General features: G+C 23.5%; 1 protein-coding gene across 1 annotated transcript; it reads left to right on the top strand.

The window, feature by feature from the left end:
* Positions 1-590: 590 nt before the first annotated feature.
* Positions 591-22,255, top strand: LOC122503731. The gene is made up of 21 exons (XM_043614392.1): positions 591-1,012; positions 1,211-1,489; positions 1,571-1,758; positions 3,876-3,975; positions 4,255-4,371; positions 4,889-5,044; positions 7,201-7,482; positions 8,010-8,209; positions 8,296-8,395; positions 8,600-8,716; positions 8,808-8,963; positions 11,575-11,672; positions 17,109-17,349; positions 17,441-17,719; positions 18,049-18,236; positions 18,337-18,436; positions 18,515-18,631; positions 18,721-18,876; positions 19,049-19,097; positions 21,966-22,059; positions 22,198-22,255. Exons 1-21 carry the CDS (start codon positions 719-721, stop codon positions 22,253-22,255), a joined length of 3,369 nt encoding a protein of 1,122 aa, XP_043470327.1. The 5' UTR covers positions 591-718.
* The last annotated feature ends 18 nt before the right edge of the window (positions 22,256-22,273 follow it).

The following is a 22,273-nucleotide window of genomic DNA, read 5'->3' as shown; positions in this document are numbered from 1 at the left end:
ACTAAATAATTTTTTGAATATTCTACTTTATTAAGCGATTTTTCAGAAAAGTTCATTTCAATATTTGCATGATTTTTATAATTTTAATAGTTGGTTTATAACTGTAGGAAAATGAATTTCTAATTGTAGCATTAATATGAATGGCATGGCAAAGTAGTAATTATAAGTGAATTAATATCGCTAAACAATGGTGGTATTTATAATTTATTTCTTACTAACGTTCTATGAATCGAAACTGTGTTCACTTAACAAGAATGAAATGCTTTATTAATTAATTATTAATATGCGGAAATATGTCTTGTGTCTTCTAGGAAATGATCGTTGTCTTTAATCGTCAAGCATTTCTCTATAATTCATACTTATCGTTGACAATATTTTGTATATTCTATATTTGCTCCTTTCTGAAGACAAAAAAATCTTTTAGAGAAAATAAATAATAATTAATTTTTTAATAAAAATTATTTTAAAGTATTTATTCTTAAAGTTGAGAAATAAATTTTTATCTTCTGATCTAATTTAGAATTTTATCGAAATTTTCAATAATATTTTATTCAGCTTGGTTTTTTTATGTAATTTTTATAAAACTTTTTGAAAATGAGCAAGAATTCAGATGTAAACAAAGGAAATATGTCTTAAACGAGTAAAAGTATTAGAATTTATAGAATTTTTTATACAAAACAAACAATTTTTATGAATATTGCATTTATTTCGATTAAAAATGGCTGAAGACAATTTCGAAGACTATATACAAATTAATAAGATTTATTTATCTCTTCTTGGATTATGGCCTCTAAGTGATAAAGCATCGTCTTGGCGTAATTGCATCAACAAATTTCACGCAATTATTATCATAATTTTATTACTAACATTACTCATACCGCCTATGATACTTGATTTATATTTTGTTTGGGGAGACATCAATGCGATTGTACAAAATTTGTGTCTCACTGTTCATGGGATTTTTATAGTACTAAAATTTATACATGTAATTTCAAACAGGAATATTTTTAAGGTTTGATTCTTTTTTTTTGCATTTTAATTTATTAATTTTACATTTTATTTTATATTTTTAATGAATAAATTACGTCTGTTTTATTAATAATATTCTTCTTTCGCTCTGTTTACTCATTTTTTTTAATGAATATCTAACATTTAATTGTATGAGCAATGATTATGAATTATTTATTAATATCAGAAATTATTTTTTTAGGAATTATTGAGAACAATGAAGACTAATTTTGATAGTTGCTTATCAAAATCAACATCGAAGGAGCAGAGAATAATTCTTCTTGATCATGCAAATTTTGCACGTACAGTTACGAAATATTTCCTTTTCAGTGTGTATTATTTTGAAACTTTATTGTTTTTAGTACCATTTATTTATGGAATAGACACTGATCCTGTTCGTCATAAACGTTATCCGTACTGTTCTTGGTATTATTATGATCAGTATTCAAATGTTATTTACGCATTTTGTTATGGAATTCAGGTTTGTACGTTTTTTTTCGGTCTTATGCTTTTTATTTAATTTTTAAATTTTTATTTAATTTTATCAATTAATTATTTACAGGCATTCATTGGAATTTGTCTTGGCGTGAGTTTTTTAGCTGGAATGGACAGTTTCATTTTCGTTGCAATTTGGCATTCTTGCGCTCAATTGAGTATTCTTCAGATTAAACTTTCGAAACTTGGAGAGGCTTCTTTAGTTTCACCGAAAGTAATAGAGAGTATTGTTTACAGTCATAATAGTCAGATCAGGTGAATTTTATTTGCCTACCCATACCTAATAATTTAATCCTAAAGTTCTGAACGTTATTCAAATCTTTTTTTTATTTCCTTTCATATTTTTATTTTTATTTTTTTGTTTCTTTATACTCTTTACTAGCAAATGTTACGCGCGGAACGTGATATTCAATTTATTATTGTTATACAAATTACAACATTTTTTATTTTCAAATATAAATTTTTAAATAATTTCACAATCAAAATTTTAAAAAGTTCACTTATTAAATACAAAATTAATTATTATTGTTTATATTTTCAAAAATTTTAATATATTATTCTTAGTAAGAATTCAATTATTTTTATATAAATATTAACATTCTTCGGAAGAATTCAATTATTTTTAAAAATAGTAAAATTTTTTGCAAAGATTCAATTATTTTGAACAAAATTTTAATAAAATTTTACAAAAGAATTTAAATATTTTCTAAAATTTTTAAACAATTCAATAATTTTCAATAAAATTTCGCGAAAGAATTTCTTTTTTCTCTTAATTTGTTATAAAATGTTTCAAAAGAATTCAATTATTTTCTGAAATTTTATTAAATCATTCTCAAAAATTCAATTATTTTTATAAATAGTAAAACTCTTTGCAGGATTTCAATTATTTTCAAAACAATTTTAATTAAATTCCGCAGAATTCAATTTTTAAAAAAAATTTAACATAGGGTAAGTGTACCAATTGCCGAGGGTGTTCAATTTGTCGATTTTACCATGGTAATAACCAAAAAATATTGTCTAAAATGTCTGATTTGTTTTTCTATATAATATTAATATATTTTTTTCACATTTATAACGCATAAAAAAATTAATATTTATTACTTTTTTTCATTTACAATGTGCTACACTGTTTAAATAAAATTCAAAGTTTGTTTACTCGACAACAGGAACTATCCTCGACAATTGGTACGTTTACCCTATTTCGAATAAATTCAATTATTTTCTAAAATCTTTAATAAATTCTTCGAAACAATTCAATTATTTTTATAAATAGTAAAACGTTTCGCAAGAATTCAAATATTTTTATAAATAGTAAAATTTTTTGTAGGAATTCAATTATTTTCAAAACAATAAATTTTAATTGAATTCTTCGAAAGAATTTAATTATTATTTTCAAATATTTACATAAAATTCATTTATTTCCTAAAATTTTAATAAATTATTCAAAACAATTCAATTATTTTGATAAATATTAAAATTCTTCGCAAGAATTAAATTATTTGTATAAATAATAAAATTCTGCTCAGGAATTTAATTATTTTCAATACAATTTTGATAAAATTCAATTTTTTTTAAAATTTTCAATTAAAATTATTAAAGAAACTCCATTATTTTAAAAAATTTCAAAGAAATTCTTCTAAACTATTTTATTAGGGTTTTTAAAAATTTTAATAAAATTCTTCGCGAGAATTGAAATATTTTCAGAAATAAAAAAATTCTTCGAAGGAATTCAATTGAGGCCTTGGATCCAATAACTCGCCTGACGATAGGAGGAACGCGCAACTGCCAGTCAGTGAGCACCCTCTGGGCCACTCACTGCTACCCGACTGGTATTAGCGCGTGCGCCTTCGAGCGTCGGGCGAGTTATTGGATCCAAGGCCTCAATTATTCTCTTCAAATTTGTTGTTAAGATTCTTTGCAAGAATTCAATGATTTTTAATACATTAATTTTAAAATTGAAAATATTTGAAAAGAAAAATATTATTAAAAAATGTTAGAAAACACAAAAGCAAACAACAATTAACTTTAAACTGTGAACAGATTACTAGAATACAACGATTGCTAATATAGATATTTCTTTCTATTCTTCCTATTTTTTTATATTTCTTACTTAGTTTTGAATTTTATTCAAAAAATATTGCATTGCGTATCGAAAAATAATAAATTTTTTTATTTTAATTTACATTTTTTAATTTTGAGTGCAAACAGTAATTTTTGAAAACATTTACATCAAGAAAAGATTTGGTTAGAAATTTGTTTCTTAATTTTTAAATTTGAACGTTCAGAACTTATGAATGGAAATAATTTTTCGCAATTTAAAGAGATTATTACTGAAATGTTTCATTAATTATGAAATTTATTTGTTTTGAAAGACTCGTTCATATATTTAACAAATTATTTAGTAAATTATGTCTATATCAACTTCTGACAAGTGGCTTTGTCATATGCTTTTCTGGATTTCAATTAATCGTGGTAATTATTTTTCATAAAATTCAATTTTTCCAAATGTTTGTAATTTATTATTTTTATTTATTTATTGCAACAATTATTATAAGTAATTAATTGCAAACTTCTATTATTTATATTGTACAGTAAAAATTTCTTATTCAAATTTTGAATTAAATATTATTAATTTTAATAAACTATTCATAACTGTTTTTTATGTTGAATATTTAGTATTATTTTTTAAATATATCTTTAAGGCGTTAACAAAAAATGGATGAATAATACAATTTTTTCTATCAATTACAGTCTTTAAACAGCGAAGACTCAGATTATCGGGGAACCATTTTATATTTCGGCTATTTGATCGTTAATTTATTTCAAATTCTATTGTACTGTTGGCCAAGCAATGAATTAATGGAAAAGGTATTCAAATTTAAGTTATTAATTATTAATCTCAATATAAATTTTAGGGGTGTGCAAAAAGCTCGAAACTCGAAGCTCGAGCGGGTATTTTTGAGCTTTTCATTTTTCCAGCCGAGCCGAGCCGAGTCTATTCAGTTTGAGCTCGGGCCGAGCCGAGCTTTATAAAAAACTCGAATAATTTCGGGTACTCGAATTTTTCGGGTACCCCAAACTTTCGGGTACTCGATTTGATTCGAGCCCTTGAGAAAATCCAAAATTTTCTACATTAATTTTTAATTAAATTTTTTTTTTAAAAAAAAAAAAATTTTTTTTTAATTTAAAAGCTCGAATTAAATCGAGTACTCGAAAATTTCGGGTACCCGATACATGGAGCCCGGCTTGGGCTCGGATCGGATCGGCTCGAAAAAATTGCGGCTCGACTATTCGAGCTTTTTGCACACCTCTAATAAATTTACATAAAGTTATTTTTTAAAAGTTCCACCGTGAAGATGATTGATATAAAAGATTTATTAAACAGAGTTTTGGAGTTGGAAATGCTGCCTATCAATCTTTGTGGACCAATTTACATCATCATTCTTCGAAGGCCATTATTTTAATGATATTAAGAGCTCAAAATCCTCTGGTAATTAGCGCAGGAGGAATGTACGACATGAATTTGCAGAACTTTACCAAAGTGAGTCTAATCTATTAATTTAATAAAAAATATAGTATAAATAATAAATAAAAGAGCATACAAAAATAAAATTTTAACTTGAGTGACAATATTGATTAAAATAAAAATTTATTCAACTAATTAAGAATAATCACTTATTAGTCTTAATTATTTAATTTTAATTGAAATTATAATATTAATAATTTAATTCTAACATTCCTTGCAGATTGTTAAAGCATCAATGTCATTTTTGTCTCTTTTGAGAGCTATGATGGTGTCGAGTCATTAAAATCAGTAATATTTAATATTGATAATATCATCATCTATCATTCCTCTATTATGGGAATGAAATTTATTATCATTTAAAGTAGTAATAAATATTATTAACTTTTTATCGAGATTATAATATTTTAATCCTATTGCTGTAATAAGAAAAACTATTGCACGAAATATGAATATCGATATTAATTTGCAATCGATTTCAGATTAATCAATTTTTAGTGAGCGTGTATTGAATAATAAAGATAATATTAATAATATTAATGACTAATTCAATAGGTTTTTCATTGAGAAAAATTCAAAAATTTAATATTTGTGTTTACAAAAAGATTAGTAATAATTTTTTTTGCACATATCTGAAATGAAAGAAGAAAATTCTTCTTATAATTAGATAAAAAGAATTTTCTGCTTGCGTCAAATTGAAAAAATTTAAAATTCAGAACATTTTTTCAGATATAAACTGGTTTTGAAAACTGATTAAAGATTTTAAATGAAAAATTATGTTTAGAAACTTTGCAATAATTTCATGACATTTAAGGAATGGAATTAATTTTGATATTTAAAACTAAATATTTACATTTTTATAATTATTCTCAATATAACGGAATTTCTTATAAAAATATAAATTTTTTATCCTTCACATCAATCTGAAGCGAGAGATATTTTTATTAAAACTAAATTCTTGAAATATATTAGAAAAAATAAGTAAATTGTAATTAATAATCTAAAATAACCGCATTATTTTCAAGAAGATTAATAACACTTAAATATGTTCGAATAAAAATAACTCTAATTGTCACATTTTAAAAAGTTTGTTTTGTTATTTTTAAATCGATTTTGAAATATACTTTAAATACGCAAATAAATTTTATAAATGAAAAAATTTCTAACAAAAGGTTTTTGAAATTTTACAATTATATAATCAGAGTAAATAATATTTAATATTCTGGAAATATACAGTCCACTGACGGCCTTACTTGCTTTATCATACAGAAACTAACTTACTGCTATTTCTAAAACAGACAGAAATTGTCATACAATGTTTCATATTTTTAATGGATATAATATGACCACGTATATTATTTTATGAATAATTAAAAAAAAAGAATCGATTGCTATGATATTCGCATACAGGAAATTTCTGTCCGTGCAATTAAAATATTTCTAGAAAGTCCATAGAGACAATGTAGATAATTGTCGTTTAATAGAACGTTGAAATTTCCGATTCTTGTCATTGAAAATGCACTTACACTATTGAATATTTAAAAAGCCTATGGAAACTTTGTCTATTGTCATCGTTTCAAATGTCAAACATAGAATATTTTATGATTTGAAACAAGAATCTTAAGTTGAATTTAACAAAAAATTTGCCTCTTTTTGATTCAGGAAGAGAGCTGGAGAAAGAGATTTTCTTAAATGACTAATTCAAGAAATAAAAAAGTTTTAATTTATTAATTTTCTAGCCAATTTTGTTTAATTCAAATACAATTCACTAACTAGATATGACAAAAGAGAAATTTGATGATTACATTTACATGAATAAATTTTTTTTAAGAATAATTGGACTCTGGCCTTTTTATGAAAATGATGCAATTTGGAAAATTTATTTTTATAAACTACATTTCTTTATAATCTTTGTAAATTTATGGTTGTTACTTTTAGTACCGATGTTACTAGACATTTACATTGTTTGGGGTAACAATTTTGCTATTTTTCAAAATTTGTGTATGACAGCTCATGTAGTTTCGGTGTGTTTAAAGTTCACTCATGTTGCTGCAAATCAGACTGCTTTTAAGGTTTTTAGTATACTTTATATAAAGTGTGTCAATAATATTTTCATTTTATATGTAATTTCATATTATTTTATATTGAAACATTTTTTGTGTTGAAATTCGCAGGAATTGTTGCAAATGATGGAATACAATTTCGATAATTCCTTGTGTGATAGAGCAACAGACATGGAGAAGAATTTAATTTTAAAACATGCTCGCTTTGGAAGACTTGTGTCAAAATTTTTTGTCATTTGTGTTTATTATTTTGAATTTATCATGTTTAGTTTACCATTAATTTTTGGTAAAGATAGTGATCCAGCTCGTGACAGACGATATCCACTTTGCGCTTGGTATTTCAATTGGGATCAAAATTCTGATTTTTATTACGCTATTGCTTATTTTATTCAGGTAACTTGTTGAAATTTCTTTTTTCTTTGCTGTGCAATTTATTCTAGTTTTTACATTCGATATTTTATGGATTTTCAAAAATGTAGTAATTGAAGATTTCTGAAATATTCTGTAGATTTTTTTTAGCATAACTATGAAATAATGTATGTAAAATTATTGAATTCAAGCTTTTTACAAATTTTCACATTCATACAGCGATAATAATTGTAAAACTATTATTTATTAATTGTTTTAATTCAAAAGAAGTGAATAAAGTAATTATTACTACACAGATAGTACAACTTAAATTTTTTCCAGTTTCTCGGCATTACTAATCAATTTTTATTTTCGCTGAGTAAATTTTATTAAATATTTCCAAAGTAATTTTTTGTTCAAGTAAATAATAAAATTTACTCTAAAATTAGTGAAAATAATGCGCTAGAAATTGCAGATATTTTATTTTGTGAATAGTAAAAATTACTTTGTATTTTGAAAAATTACCTTCTTAATCATGTGTCATGTGATTGAATAATTGAAAAATGTATTTTTTTACTGTGGAGACAATTTCGGCACTTGGTGTTGCTGTAAGTTACAATTTAGGCATGGATTCTTTTGTTTTTGTTGCAATTTGGCATTCTTGCGCTCAATTAGCTATTTTGCAAGAGAAATTAAGAAAGATTGGCTTTACAAGTGATACATCGGAAGAAACAATAAAGGAACTTGTTGAAAATCATAATTATCTAATAAGGTTTACTTCAAAATGTTTCAATGGAATATTTATAGCAAAAATTGTCTTTTCTTTGGAAAATTAATTTTAATTTATACTTTCTAAAGGAACGTTAAAACATTGAATAAACTCTTCAGTACACTTTGTTTCTACCAATTAGGGATAAGTTTTATTGCAAACTGCCTTACTGCATTTCAAATAATAGTAGTAAGCTATTTTGAAACTTTTACACTTTTACTTTATTACATTATTCATTTATTATCACTTTATTTAGTTTTTCGTGATATTTCCGTTATTTTATTTTAATATTTTCTATTATATTGTTTATTTGTTTCCACCAATTAAATCATATGCGAAATTATTTTCTTAATTTACTTAATAAAACTAATTATGTATATTTTTTGTTTTCAGACTTTGAACGAAACTCCAGTAAATTTCATTTCCTTATTTTCGTACATTGGTTTATGTTGTGGGAATTTTTTTCAAATTCTTTTATTCTGCTGGTCGGGCCAAAAATTAATGGATCAGGTGTGTAAAATTATTAAATTAAAATTATTTAAAATTATTAAATAAATTCCCTTTTTTTTATTAAAATTGATGAAAATATATTTGTATATAGGGGGCAGAAGTTGGAATAGCTGCCTATCAATCGTTTTGGACTAATTTGCCAATAAAATCGACGAAGAGTCTTTTTCTTCTAATATTGAGAACACAGTGTCCGATGATGATTTCCGCAGGAGGATTTTATGATATGATATTACAAAATTTTACTTCTGTGAGTATTAATTTATAATTATTATACATTAACAGCATGTGATTGTTAGGCTCTCAATGGTAATTTTTTCGACCACTTTTCCCTTTAAATATTTAATAAATTAAGCTGAAATTTTGTACGAAAGTCTAAAATACAATAAAGAAGGGCAGTGATGTGCAAAAGTTTTAATATTTTTAAAATTAATCATTACAAATTACTTTAAAATTATCAGTTGTCACGGTCACTTCTAATTAATTTCTCGTCTTTACCGATTTCAAACTGTTTTTTATAATTTATTTTTGAATTATCAAAACTTTTGCACAATTTTATAAAATTTCAACTCAATTTATTAAATATTTAAAGAGAAAAATGATCGAAAAAATTGACATTGAATTTGTAAGTCACGTGCTGTTAATATACTATAATTTACTTTATTTAATTTACTTATACTAGAGTTTGCAGTGAAAACTATCAAACCGTGATCATTTGAAAGTTTATTAGATTTATCGTCAAATGGACCAAGATACAACCATTTTAATAACATAAATAAGAAAATATATTTCTTTAAACGTAGAGGTCCCTTTGTGAAAATTACGAAATTTTTATTTCAATCTAATACCAATTGAAGAAGAAATTTATTTGAGATTAGAAACTTTTATGACATGAAGTATAAATCCCAATTAGTCAATTCTAAATTTTTTTAAATTATAATATTTTTAAGGAATGAATAATAAATAAAATACTATTCTGAAGTCCATCAGTAAAGTAACTTTTTTTGCTATTATTATTAATAAATAATGGGAAAATGGGGTTGTAAAATTCAGTAAAAATTTACAGAATATTAGTATTTGCGACGATCTCACAGTTTTCTTTTATTTTCTAGTTAAATTAATTTTCAAAAATAAAATTGTCACTTTGCTGATTTTCACGTTTTTTAAAAATGTTTAAATTTCTTTGTAGAAAATCGAAAAAATATGTGACTTCGAAAGTTATTAAATTCTCACTAATAAATCACAAGTTACATGTTTGTCCCAAAGTTCCAATATTTTTCTGATTTTCTGCAAAGAAGTTAGATATTTTTTTAGAAATCATGAAAATCGGTAGACTGTCAATTTTAATTTTTAGATTTTTTTAGTTTAACGAGAAAATAAAATAAAATTGCAAGGAAAAATTTTATAACACGGATTTTTCATTCATAATCGTCATTCTTAACTTTTGTCAATAATTTTTGTTATTATTTTGTTAAAAATTCTGTATTTTAAATCATTTTCTGCCAGCTGAAAAATTGTCAGTTTTTAACATTTCTTAATGTTTAAATTTATGTTAATATCACAATTTCTTGAGAAAATCCTTTTATATCGTGATTTTGACAACATAAAAACCATTGCTTGAAAATATTACAATTTTTAAATAATTCTAATTGATTAAAGATTGAGATTTATACTTTATGTTATAAAAGTTTCTAATCTGAAATAAATTTTTTCTTCAATTGGTATTAGATTGAAATAAAAATTTCGAAATTTTCACAAAAGAACCTTTACGTTTAAAGAAATATATTTTTATATTTATGTTATTAAAATGGTTGTATCTTTGTCCATTTGATGCTAAATCTAATAAACTTTCAAGTGATCACGGTTTAATAATTTTAACTAAAGTTTTAATACAAATATTTGAATTGATATCCTTTATTACCTTTTATATCAAATAACAAATTATAAAATTCTTTAATTTTTTTTCAGATTGTCAAAGTAAATATGTCGTTTTTGTCTGTCTTGAGAACTATGATCAGTAAATAGAAAATTAATATTTATTCTTCTTATGATAATATATTGGAATTTAATAAAACGTTTATAATACACTTTATTTATATACTTATTTATAATCTTAGTCTGCAAGTCTTTTCGTATTTTTAAATTACTTAATTTTGCTTTTTATTTTGATATAAATTAGTCGAAGAATATAAAATTTTATTTAAAAAAATTGTTTTTTGTTAATTTTAAATTATAGCACTAGCATACAATTTAATGTGAACGTTTTTTTTATAGATTATCGATCGTAAATTAGACGTTTTGCTTCCTCATGGAGGAAGTATTTCGAAATCGTGTTATTCACACGATTGTGATGGTGATACTTCATGATTTTAAAAATTCATCAATAATAATTTATTAAAGTTGTTTTATATTTCAGAGAAGTTTATTTAACTATTTAATTATAATTTAATTTTCTGCGTGCATGATTTATAATAACAATTTTTGAACAATATTTTTTATTTCTTGAAATAATTTCAATTTCAATGAAATTAAATAGCAATTAATTAATAAAATTTAATAGTAATTAATGAAAATTGATAACAATTATTTTTTAAAAAGTTAATAGCAAAAAAATCTTTTTGAAAATTATTGTAAATAACAAGAAATTTAAAAATATTCTTATTAATTCACTATTGCCATTCTTTGCTGAATAAAATTTCAAATAATGAATAAAATTAACATTTTTTTTAACGTCGATTATTGTAATCGAAATTCAGATATTTAGTCTATCGCTTATTTTATCCAGGTAAATAATTGAGAACAATTTATTTTTTAATCTTATTTTCTTTATTATAATTTTATGTTTTTTCTTTTGTGTGCAGGTAGATGTTGGACTGATTTTGGATATTTTCTGCCCCTTAGGAATGGAAAGTTTTTGTTGTGCAGGAATTTATTATCACACAAGTGCACAATTAATTGTGCACTGAATTATTGAAAATTGTCACTGTAGCAAATTTTTCAAAAACTATAGTGGAGGATCTTGTTATAAAACATAAAATTCAAATTAGGTGAGAAAATTGAATTTATTTGAATTAAGGATTAATTGAAAAAAATCTTTATAGAAATTTGATTAGTGCTTTCCCTGGCCTTTAACATGGAAAAGTCAATTATTACAATATTATCTTTCAATAATGCGAGGAACACTAAAAAAATTACTTACCGCTATACTGGAAAAATTTATGTATATTATCAGTTTTTAAGATTAGTTTCTCACTCTGATTAAGAATCTGCAAAGAAAAATTATCTGTCATGTTAAGTTTTCGAGAAAATTAGTGCTAAAAAGTCAAAAAAATCTGTTCTTGGATTCAAATGAAAACTTGAATCATGAACAACAATTTCAAAATATTAGATTAAAAATATAACAAAAAATTTGCAGAAAGTTTCAGATTCTCATATTTATTTAAAGTGAAACATATTTCTAAAAATTTAATTTTTGAAACTTAGAATTTGACTAAGATTCAATTCCATTCTCTAAATATTTTTAAAGATGTTGCTATGAAATCTATCTATTGAAAGTGACCAAAATTATTCCAGGAGCAGAAATTTTATTTAAATCTAAATAATTTCATTTTAATGATTATTCACTCTAATTGTCAAATTTTTTTAAAATACACTACTGTCCGTGAGTATCAGGACGCCCCTTTTTTCATGAGTGGAAAAATGCTTAAAACGTAGAAAATAAGAATGACAAAAATTTTTCGTATTTTTTTCCTGAAAGCTAATGAAATTATGAAAAGACTGACACCCGATCGAAGAATTTTCGTTGACTATTCTGTCAGATACAGAAAAAATACTGGATTTTGCATGCTTTTCGTAATTTTTTAATTTCTCGAAAACTAATTAACTTTTTTTAGCGTTCTTGGTCTTGTTTCAATCTCTATTCAATGTAGAATCTAAATTAATTAATGGTATTGTGATATAAATTTTTCCAAAAAAATTTGAAACTGTGAAATTCGGATAAAAAAATTTTGAAAAACAGATTGACACTTTTTCAACAAAAAAAATTTTTTTTTTAATTAAATAATTAAGTAATTAAAAAGCTTTTTTGAATTTTAATATATCTATTAAATGAACATATTTCACATTGACCTTTTTGACACTTTAATATCCATGATAATTTTTTGAATTTTTTTAATCCTACTTTTACGGTTTCAAATTTTTTTGGAAAAATTTATTTCACAATACCAGTCAATAATTTAGATTCTACATTAAATATAGATTAAAACAAGACCAAGAGCGCTAATAAAAGTTAATTAGTTTTCGAGAAATTAAAAAATTACGAAAAGCATGCAAAATCCAGTATTTTTTCTGTATCTGACAGAATAGTCAACGAAAATTCTTCGATCAGGTGTCAGTCTTTTCATAATTTCATTAGCTTTCAGGAAAAAAATACGAAAAATTTTTGTCATTCTTATTTTCTATGTTTTAAGCATTTTTCCACTCATGAAAAAAGGGGCGTCCTGATACTCACGGACAGTAGTGTAAGTTTGTTATTTTTAAATGGGTTTTGAAATATAGTTTAAACATGCAAATAACTTTTATAAATGACAAAATTTGTAACAAAAGTTTCTAGAAATTTTACAATTATATAATCAGAGTAAATATTTAATATATTTTGTGGAAATGTTTAGTCAACTGACGATTTTACTTGGTTTATCTTAAAGAAATTAACTTATTGTTATATTTCTAAAATAGACACAAGTTTTCATAGAATATTTCTTATTTTTAATGGATATAATATGACCACGTATATTATTTTATGAATAATTGAAAGAAAAATCGATTGCTATGACATTCGTATACAGGAAAATTTCTATCCGTGCATTTAAAATATTTCTAGAAAGTCCATAAGAGACAATGTAGATAATTGTCGTTTAATAGAAAGTTAAAATTTCCGTTTCTTGTCATCGAAAATGCACTTACACTATTGAATATTTAAAAAGCCTATGGAAACTTGTGCGCATTGTCATCGTATCAAATGGCAAACATAGAATATTTTATTATTACAATAAAGTATCTTAAATGCTTTAATTTCTTAAACATTTGCCTCTTTTTGCTGGAGAATGAGAAAGAAACACTTATTAAATAATATTAAAAATAAAAAATATTGTTTTACGACGAATATGGATTTTTCTTCAATTTTTTAAAATGGCTAATTAAAGAAATATCTTAATTTATTAATTTATAACAAATTTTGTTTCAATAAATAACAATTCACTGACTAAATATGACAAAAGAGAAATTTAAAGATTATATTTACATAAATAAACTTTATTTAAGACTAATTGGTCTTTGGCCTTGTTGTTGGATTCCAATAAATTATAACAATAACTTTGTTTAAATACTTTTATTAATAATTTTGGAACGTCAACTCTCGACTGCCGACTCGGACTAATCTGAATTTTAGAGAATAGTGTGCAGCTTTTATATTATGAGATAACAATAGATTTCAGTTTTTAACTTTAATCGTTGCCCTTTCAAAGTACAAGTTCTAAATCGTCATATACAAAATATTTACACTGGACAATGTTCAGAAAATCCCTATCTCGAAAGAAGTCAATATGAATATAGTGATTAATGAATTGATTTAATAGTTTTAACTGTAATTTTAACAGAAATATTTGAATTTGAAATGAAGCGTGCACTTTCCAGCAAATTTACCTATACATTCTGACCCCAGTGTGTCATTAAAAATTATACTACTTTATTTTTTCAATTAACACAATTATCAAATTTAAATTTTACATTAAAAAGGAAATTGAATTTTTTTTTCATAGATTTTACTACCTTTCGTTACATAATAAATTTTGAAATTCTTCAATTTTCTTTCAGATCGTCAAAATAAATATGTCGTTTTTGTCTGTTTTAAGAACTTTGAGCAGTAAATAGAAAATTCTTATATGTGACCTGGACAGTGAAAAGGGACCTTACGTGCGAAAACAAGTTTTCGAGAAAACAGCAGTTAAAGTTTAACTTAGAAAAACCCTTGTAACTTTTTTAAATATTAATATTTTTTAATCAATTTAGGCTTATTTTCTTCACCGTGAATCACAGTATCTAAATAAATAACATAGAAGTAATAAAAATTTTTTTAAAATAATTTTTTATATAAATTAATAACAAACTCCCCAAACATAGAAAAAATAATCTAAGTTTTCTAACTTGCAACAATAAGTATAAATAAGTGACACATGTTTGTAAGGGTTTTCGAGGCCGCTGATTACGAATATGATGTTAAATTGACAATTTGACAGTTGACAGCTGTCAACTTCTCTAAAAAGTGATCGTTTTTTGTAAAAAAGACAGTAATAAGATTTTTGAGGTCGCTGATTACGAATATGATATCAAATTTGAATTTTAACTGTTGACAGTTGTCAAAGAAACTGTCAACTTTTCTAAATAATAAAAAATTATCGTCTTCGTTATTTTAATTTGTATAATAACGAAAAATCAGTTTTTTCGTATTTTTACTCTTGTTTCTTTTAACTTAAAAAATTTTTTTTTAAAACTTCCAATCAACTTATGATTTTTTGGTTTTCACCATCTTAAAGAGCGTTTCAAACCCTATCCGAATCAACAAAAAAGTAAAAAATGATTTTTTGACACGTAAGGTCCCTTTTCATAGACCAGGTCACATATGATGATTCTTATGATGATACAGGGCAATTTATTCAAATGCTTATAATACACTTATTTAGAATCCTATTCCGCAAGTCTTGTCGCAATTTGAATTTACTTTGTTTTGCTTTTTCTATTGATATAAATTAGTCGAAGAATATAAAATTAAATTTAAAAAAAATTGTTTTTTGTTAATTTTAAATTATAATAGCACTAACAGAAAATTTAACACTAACGTCGATATTGATTGTCGATCGTAAATTAATCACTTTTAGAAATCGAGTTATATACACGATTCTGATGATAATAGTTCGCATGATATTTTTTAAATGCTTATTAAAAATTGATCAATAATTTTTTAAAGTTGTTTAATATTTCAGTTGAGAGCTTAATTTGACTAATTAGAATAATTTAATTTTCTGTTTGAGATTTCTCGTAAAAATTGTTGAACAATTTTTTTACTTCTTAAAATAAGTTCAATTTTAATTTATTTGATTTATTTTTATTTAATTCTAAAAAATGTATTCAAAAAATTTTGATAAAATTAAGTAGTAATTAATTAATTGCTATTAATTAATAAAAGCATTAATCAAATAGAAATTAAATTAACTTAATTTAATGAATTGACAATTGTTTCGTTAAAAAATTCGGAGAAAATAAAAAATTTAATTTAATTATTGGAAAAATCGTGGCAAAAAAATCTGTCTGAAAATTATTATACCTAAATAACAAGAAATGAAAATATATTCTTATGAACTTACCGATATTTTTTTGCTTAATAGAATTTCAAATATTGAATAAAATTTTTACTGTTGAAGAAATGATGTTAAACATGTCTCGGTTGTTTTTTTCAATTTACAATTAAATAATCAGGTTCGTCAATTATTATTCTCAGCAAAGGTGTTTCTTATAAAAAATATATTTCTCTTTTACATCAATCTGAAAATAGAAATTAAAATATTTTGAATCTCCAATTTCCAATATTAGTCAAATTTGAAATTTAAATTTAATTTAAAAAATTTTTCTTTTTTTAAATGAATATTACAGACGACAAAATTTGCTTAACAGAAGAATAAAAATGTCTCATCTAGTCAAAATGTTTCATTCTTACTTTCTCACAAAGAAACTAACTTATATTCTTATATTTCTCAGGAATAGGAAAATTTTCAAAACAATTGTTCTTTAGTTTTGTCGAAAGAAATGTGACCACGTATGTTTCATATGAATAATTAAAAAAGTCGTATCGATTAAATTGTTTTGATGTTCGTAAATTCAGGAAATCAACTTTTATTTCCATAGATAATTACTGCAATGCTACAAAGTATATAGAAAAACATGAGAAGACTGTAGATATAATAATATGCTGTCGTTTAAATAGAAACTTGAAATTTGTCATCATAGAAAAAGGTAAATTTATCTCTGAATATTTAAAAATCCTATGGATACTTAAGTATGGTCTTCTTATTGAATGTCAATCATGGAATAATATTATATTATTTTGTACTGAGAATTTTCGCTCTATTTTCCATTAGTTGTAAAATTATTTAACGGAGAGAATATAAAAGAATAATTGACAATATTTATTAACTGAAAAAATTGTTTTGAAAATAATTCCTTAAAAATTTAAAGATTTTTATACAATTTAAAAAAAAATAATATAAGAATTTAAAAAATAAATTCTAAATATGACAAAAGAGAATTTTGATGACTATATTTACATTAATAAACTTTATTTGAGACTGATTGGCCTCTGGCCCAGTCATGAAAATGATGCAATTTGGAAAATTTACATTCATAAATTCCATTCATTTATGTTTACAGTCTTCTTATGGTTTTTACTTTTAGTACCGATGTTACTAGACATCTATATTGTTTGGGGTAATAATTTTGCTCTTTTTCAAAATTTGTGTATGACAATTCACGCATTTTCGGTGTGTTTAAAGTACACTCATGTTGCTGCAAATCAGAATGCTTTTAAGGTTTTTAATGCATTAATTTTCAATTTTTATAAATTGTGTTAATTTTCTTCCTATAATTATGTAATTATTCTTTTTGTTTTTAAATTTACAGGAATTGTTGCAAATAATGAAGTACAATTTCTACAATTCCTTGTGTGATAGAGCGTCGAATGAAGAGAAGGAATTAATTCTTAAACATGCACGTTTCGGAAGATTTGTGACAAAATTTTTTCTTGTTTGCGTTTATTATTTTGAAATTATGATGTTTTGTGTACCATTAATATTTGGACATGACAGTGATCCGTCACGTAAGAAACGTTATCCATTTTGCGCCTGGTTCTATTGGGATCAAAATTCAGATTTTATTTACGCTATTGCGTATCTTGTTCAGGTAAATTGAAAAATAATTTACAATTTTCTCTTTTTTAATTAAATGATTTTTAGATATTGCACCAATGGTTAAAATTTACTTTAGAAGAAATTTTTTTACGGTGACTTATTGGAGAATTAGAAAAATTAGAACAAATTATAAAAATACCATTTTCTCTTAATTATCCATTTATTAATGATGAATTAATATTGTTTCATAAATACATTTTTTAATACCACTTAAATTAATAAAATTAATTTAAATAAATCAGTTTTGATTAATTAACTGATATTTAATTAATATAACATGAATTGAATGATAAACGCAATTTTTTAAAATTTAATCTACAGATTATCACTGGACTCGGCTTGGGTGTAAGTTATAATTTAGGCATGGATACTTTTGTATTTGTTGCAATTTGGCATTCTTGTGCTCAATTAGGTATATTGCAAGAGCAATTGAAAAAAGTAGGTTTGACAAAATGCGAATCACAAAAAACAATAAAGGAACTTGTTGAAAATCATAATTATCAAATAAGGTTTACTTCAAAAATGTTTCAATGGAATATTTTTTACCAAAACTTTGCCTTTTCATTTGAAAATTTATTTTCAAAATTTCATTTCTTTTTTTTTCTAAAGGAATGTTCAGAAATTGAATCAACTCTTCAGTACACTTTGTTTTTATCAATTAGGAACAAGTTTCGTTGCTAATTGCCTTAGTGGATTTCAAATGATTGTTGTAAGTTTTTTTAAAAGTTGTAATATTTGCTTCTTTCTTTAATAATTTAATTTTGTTCTATATTTTTTGCTGTTTCAGACTTTGAACGAAACTCCAGTGAATTGGTTTTATGTGCTTTCGTATTTTGGCTTGATAGTGGCGAATTTTCTTCAAATTCTTTTGTTTTGTTGGCCGGGCCAAGAATTAATGGATCAGGTGTGTATTTAAAATTGAGTTTATTGCAATTTTCTTCCTTTTTCTTAATGAAAAATTGATAATTGACACAAGGAAATAATTATTCACAGGCGATTGAAGTTGGAATGGCCGCCTATCAATCATTTTGGACTAATTTACCAGTGAAATCGACGAAGAGTATTTTTCTTCTAATATTAAGAACACAGCATCCTCTAATGATTTCAGCAGGAGGATTTTATGATATGACATTACAAAATTTTACTGCTGTGAGTACTAATTCATAAATAATACTAAATTAAATTTTTTCTGGTAATTAACGCACTTTTCGAATGTATTATATTTCATCAAAAAATTATATATATTTTATGAAAGATTTTACTATCGATAAGTTTTTTTTTAATTTATCAAAAATGTTAAATTTCTTTATGGTTTTTACAGATTGTCAAAATGAATATGTCGTTTTTGTCAGTACTAAGAGCTATGCTAAGTAAATAGAAAATTAGGTTTCATTATACTAATAATAGTGCAAGTGCTTTATATACTTAATATTTATAAAAATAAAAATAATTAATAATTTTTGTAGAAATCATTTTTTAAAAATCTTATCGACTGCTTTTCAATTTTTAGAAAATCGGTAAAGAAAATTTTTAGTTAATTTTTATTTAAAAAGATAATTTTCATTTTACAGTTAAAATGAATTTTTTTCTTCAATTTTTATTTTGAATTTTCTGAAAAAAATTAGTTAATTAATTATTACTTAGAAGTAAATTAATTGTTAATTTATTTATTAATTTCAGAGTTGCCACAGGTCAGGGAATTCAGGGAAAAGACAGGGAAAGTAGAATTGATCAGGGAAATCAGGGAAATGTTTGGAATTTTTATTAAAAGTAGTGGAAAAAATTAAATTTTTAGAATTCATATGAAAATTCTAAATTTTGGTGTCCTTTTTGTTTGACTCATAAACTATGATATTACCACGAATTCTAATACAAAACACCTTCAATTTTCTTTATAAATAATAAAATTTCTTTGGAATGGTTCAATATTTTTATTCAAAAAATTTTGCATATTGATTGTAATGTTATTAAAAATAACAATTTTTTTTTTATTACAAAATATTAATCAATTTCTTCGTTATAAATTATTATTTTAAAAATTTGTATTTTTTTTCTGTGGACACGATTACAGAAGCCAGGATCATCTGATATCAAAAAACAAAAAAGATTTTGTTATTAGAATACTTTCTCTCGGGAGTGGACGAAGGATTTTTTTTCAATTATTGGAACATATTTTACATAAAAAAAATAGTCGATTTTTTTAAACAAAAATCACTAGTTAAAATTTAAACCTCTTTTTAAAAAATCAAAAATTCAATTTTTTTGAAAATCCTTCGTCCACCCCCGAGAGAAAGGACTCTAATAGCAAAATTTTTTTTGCTTTTTGATTTCAGATGATCCTGGCATCTGTTATATATCGTGTCCACGCTAAAGATCGATTTTTTAAACTCATAAAAAGTAATTGTTCATAACTAAGAAATTTATTAATATTTTGCTATACAAAAATAAAAGTCTCTTGTTTAAAACATTATGAATAATATGCAAAACTTTTTGAATAAATATTGAACCATTTAAGAGAAAAAAAATCAAGAAAAAGCGTCTTTTTTTGGCCTCATGACTGTATATGCCCCCTTAAAACATTTTAATAAAATTCTTAGAAAAATTTCAATTATTTACAAAAATTTTCCTGAATTCAATAATTTTCAATTTCGACTATTTTAATAAAGTTTTCCACAAGAATTCAATTATTTAAAAAAAAAAGTAATAAATTTCTACAGCATTTAATATTTTTCATAAATAATAAAAATTTACCAGGAATTTAATTATTTACGAAATTTTTATAAACTTCTTCGCAATAATTCAATTATTTTCATTAGTGATATTTTTTTACAGGGATTATATTATTTTCATAAATAATGAAACTCATTGCAGAATTTCAATTATTTTTAATACAATTATAATAGAATTCTTCTAAAAATGTAAATATTCTTACAAATTTTATTACAATTTCGTCGAGTGAATTCAATATTATTAAAAAATTTGTTGGTAAAATTCTTTAAGAGAATTCAATTTTAAGAAACATTAAATTATTCAAAAAATTATTTATTATTGTATTGTATTTAAATAATTGAATTCTCGTAGAATTGTCTAATAAAAATTGATTTAAAAATAAAGTTGAGTTAAAATTTTAGATAGTAATTGAATATTAAAAGTATCCTAGCGTAAATTTTTAGAAATAATTGAATTTTGAAAAATTTTCAAATTAAAATCTTTGAAAATATGAATTTTTTATACTTTTAACTAACAATTCTGTAGAATTAATTTTTTTGAAAAAGTTTATTTGAATTTTTTTGAAATTATTTGAAGTTTTTTATTTCCTAATACATATCTAATTCAAGAATTTCTGAATAATAGAAATTTCGTAAAATTGAATATTGTAAACAAATTGATTTAAAAATTCTCAAAGAACTTTTCATAAATTATTAAAAATAATTGATTTTAAGAAGAATTTCTAGAAAATAATTATTGAATTGATGAAAATAATTTTAAAAAAGTTGCAGTAAAAATATTCTTATAATATAAAATAACGATGCTATCACTCGTTCATCTTTAACTATTATAAAACATGCAGAAATTAATCACTCCGAGTCGTAGAGTCGGATATCTTCATGTTTTTTAATAATATTCTTATAAATTCTTGAATTTCAAAAGGTTTGAATTTAAAATTTTTGAAAATCTTAATTTTTATTGCAAAATAATAATGATTAAATATTTATTTAAAAAAGAAGTTATTGATGTTTTCAAATAATTTAACAATTAAAGGAATTAGTAAATAAATGTGAAAGAACATTTTTTGAGTATCTAATAATTTCGTGCTAATAATTTTTAAAGTGAAGCAGAATATATTCTTTAGGGTTAGGGGAAGAGTCAAAATTTTTTCTGAAAATCAGGGGAAAGTCAGGGAAAAACAAAATTTAATTTTTGTGGCAACCCTGAATTTTGTAATTTAATTTATTTAATGTTCTACTTTGTTTTCTTCTTTTTAAAATATTTATACGCATGAGCAGATGCGTTTGTAAATTTTCAATTGAAAGTAATTTACTGTTTTGCATATTTGAAAGAAATCGATTTCTTATTCATTATAATTTATAGTTTCATGCGAAAAAAAAATGAAACTGAAAATAGTAGATAATAATTGATTTTCATTTCCTGGCAATTACAGCCCTATGTTTCACGACCCCAGAGAAATATTCTTCCCCTTTGAATATTTAATGTATTTATTAGAAACATACTTGCAGTCATTGTATTTAATGTCAATCATCGTCTTTATACCTTGCAATTTGCGTCAACAATATTCTTCATATTTTTTATATTTTTTATTTCAAATACAAGGTAAATATCTCGTATCTTATAAAGGAAAATTTTTATCCTTTATTGAAATAATTATAATTAAAATTCATTTTTCATTCATAATTATAATTATTTTGCAACTTGAAATTTTTTCGTAATTATTAATTTTTTTATTTACAGGTTCAGAATTCTGGAATTAAAATTTATACAATTAGGGATCAACAATCTAAAACCGTAAGAAGAAAATTTTGTAAAA

Source organism: Leptopilina heterotoma, unplaced genomic scaffold (genome assembly GCF_015476425.1).
Source record: "Leptopilina heterotoma isolate Lh14 unplaced genomic scaffold, ASM1547642v1 Lhet_27, whole genome shotgun sequence".
In the NCBI taxonomy this organism is placed as follows: domain Eukaryota; kingdom Metazoa; phylum Arthropoda; class Insecta; order Hymenoptera; family Figitidae; genus Leptopilina; species Leptopilina heterotoma.
Note: the sequence above shows the minus strand (reverse complement) of the source record. Positions and strands in the feature narration are given on the sequence as shown.

Bases quoted from the DNA above. Each gene is read 5' to 3' on its own strand.
- LOC122503731 (XM_043614392.1), top strand. From the start codon at position 719: ATGGCTGAAGACAATTTCGAAGACTATATACAAATTAATAAGATTTAT. The intron at 17,720-18,048 runs GTAAATTGAAAA...TTTAATCTACAG, and splicing joins CTATTGCGTATCTTGTTCAG to ATTATCACTGGACTCGGCTT. The intron at 18,877-19,048 runs GTGAGTACTAAT...TGGTTTTTACAG, and splicing joins CATTACAAAATTTTACTGCT to ATTGTCAAAATGAATATGTC.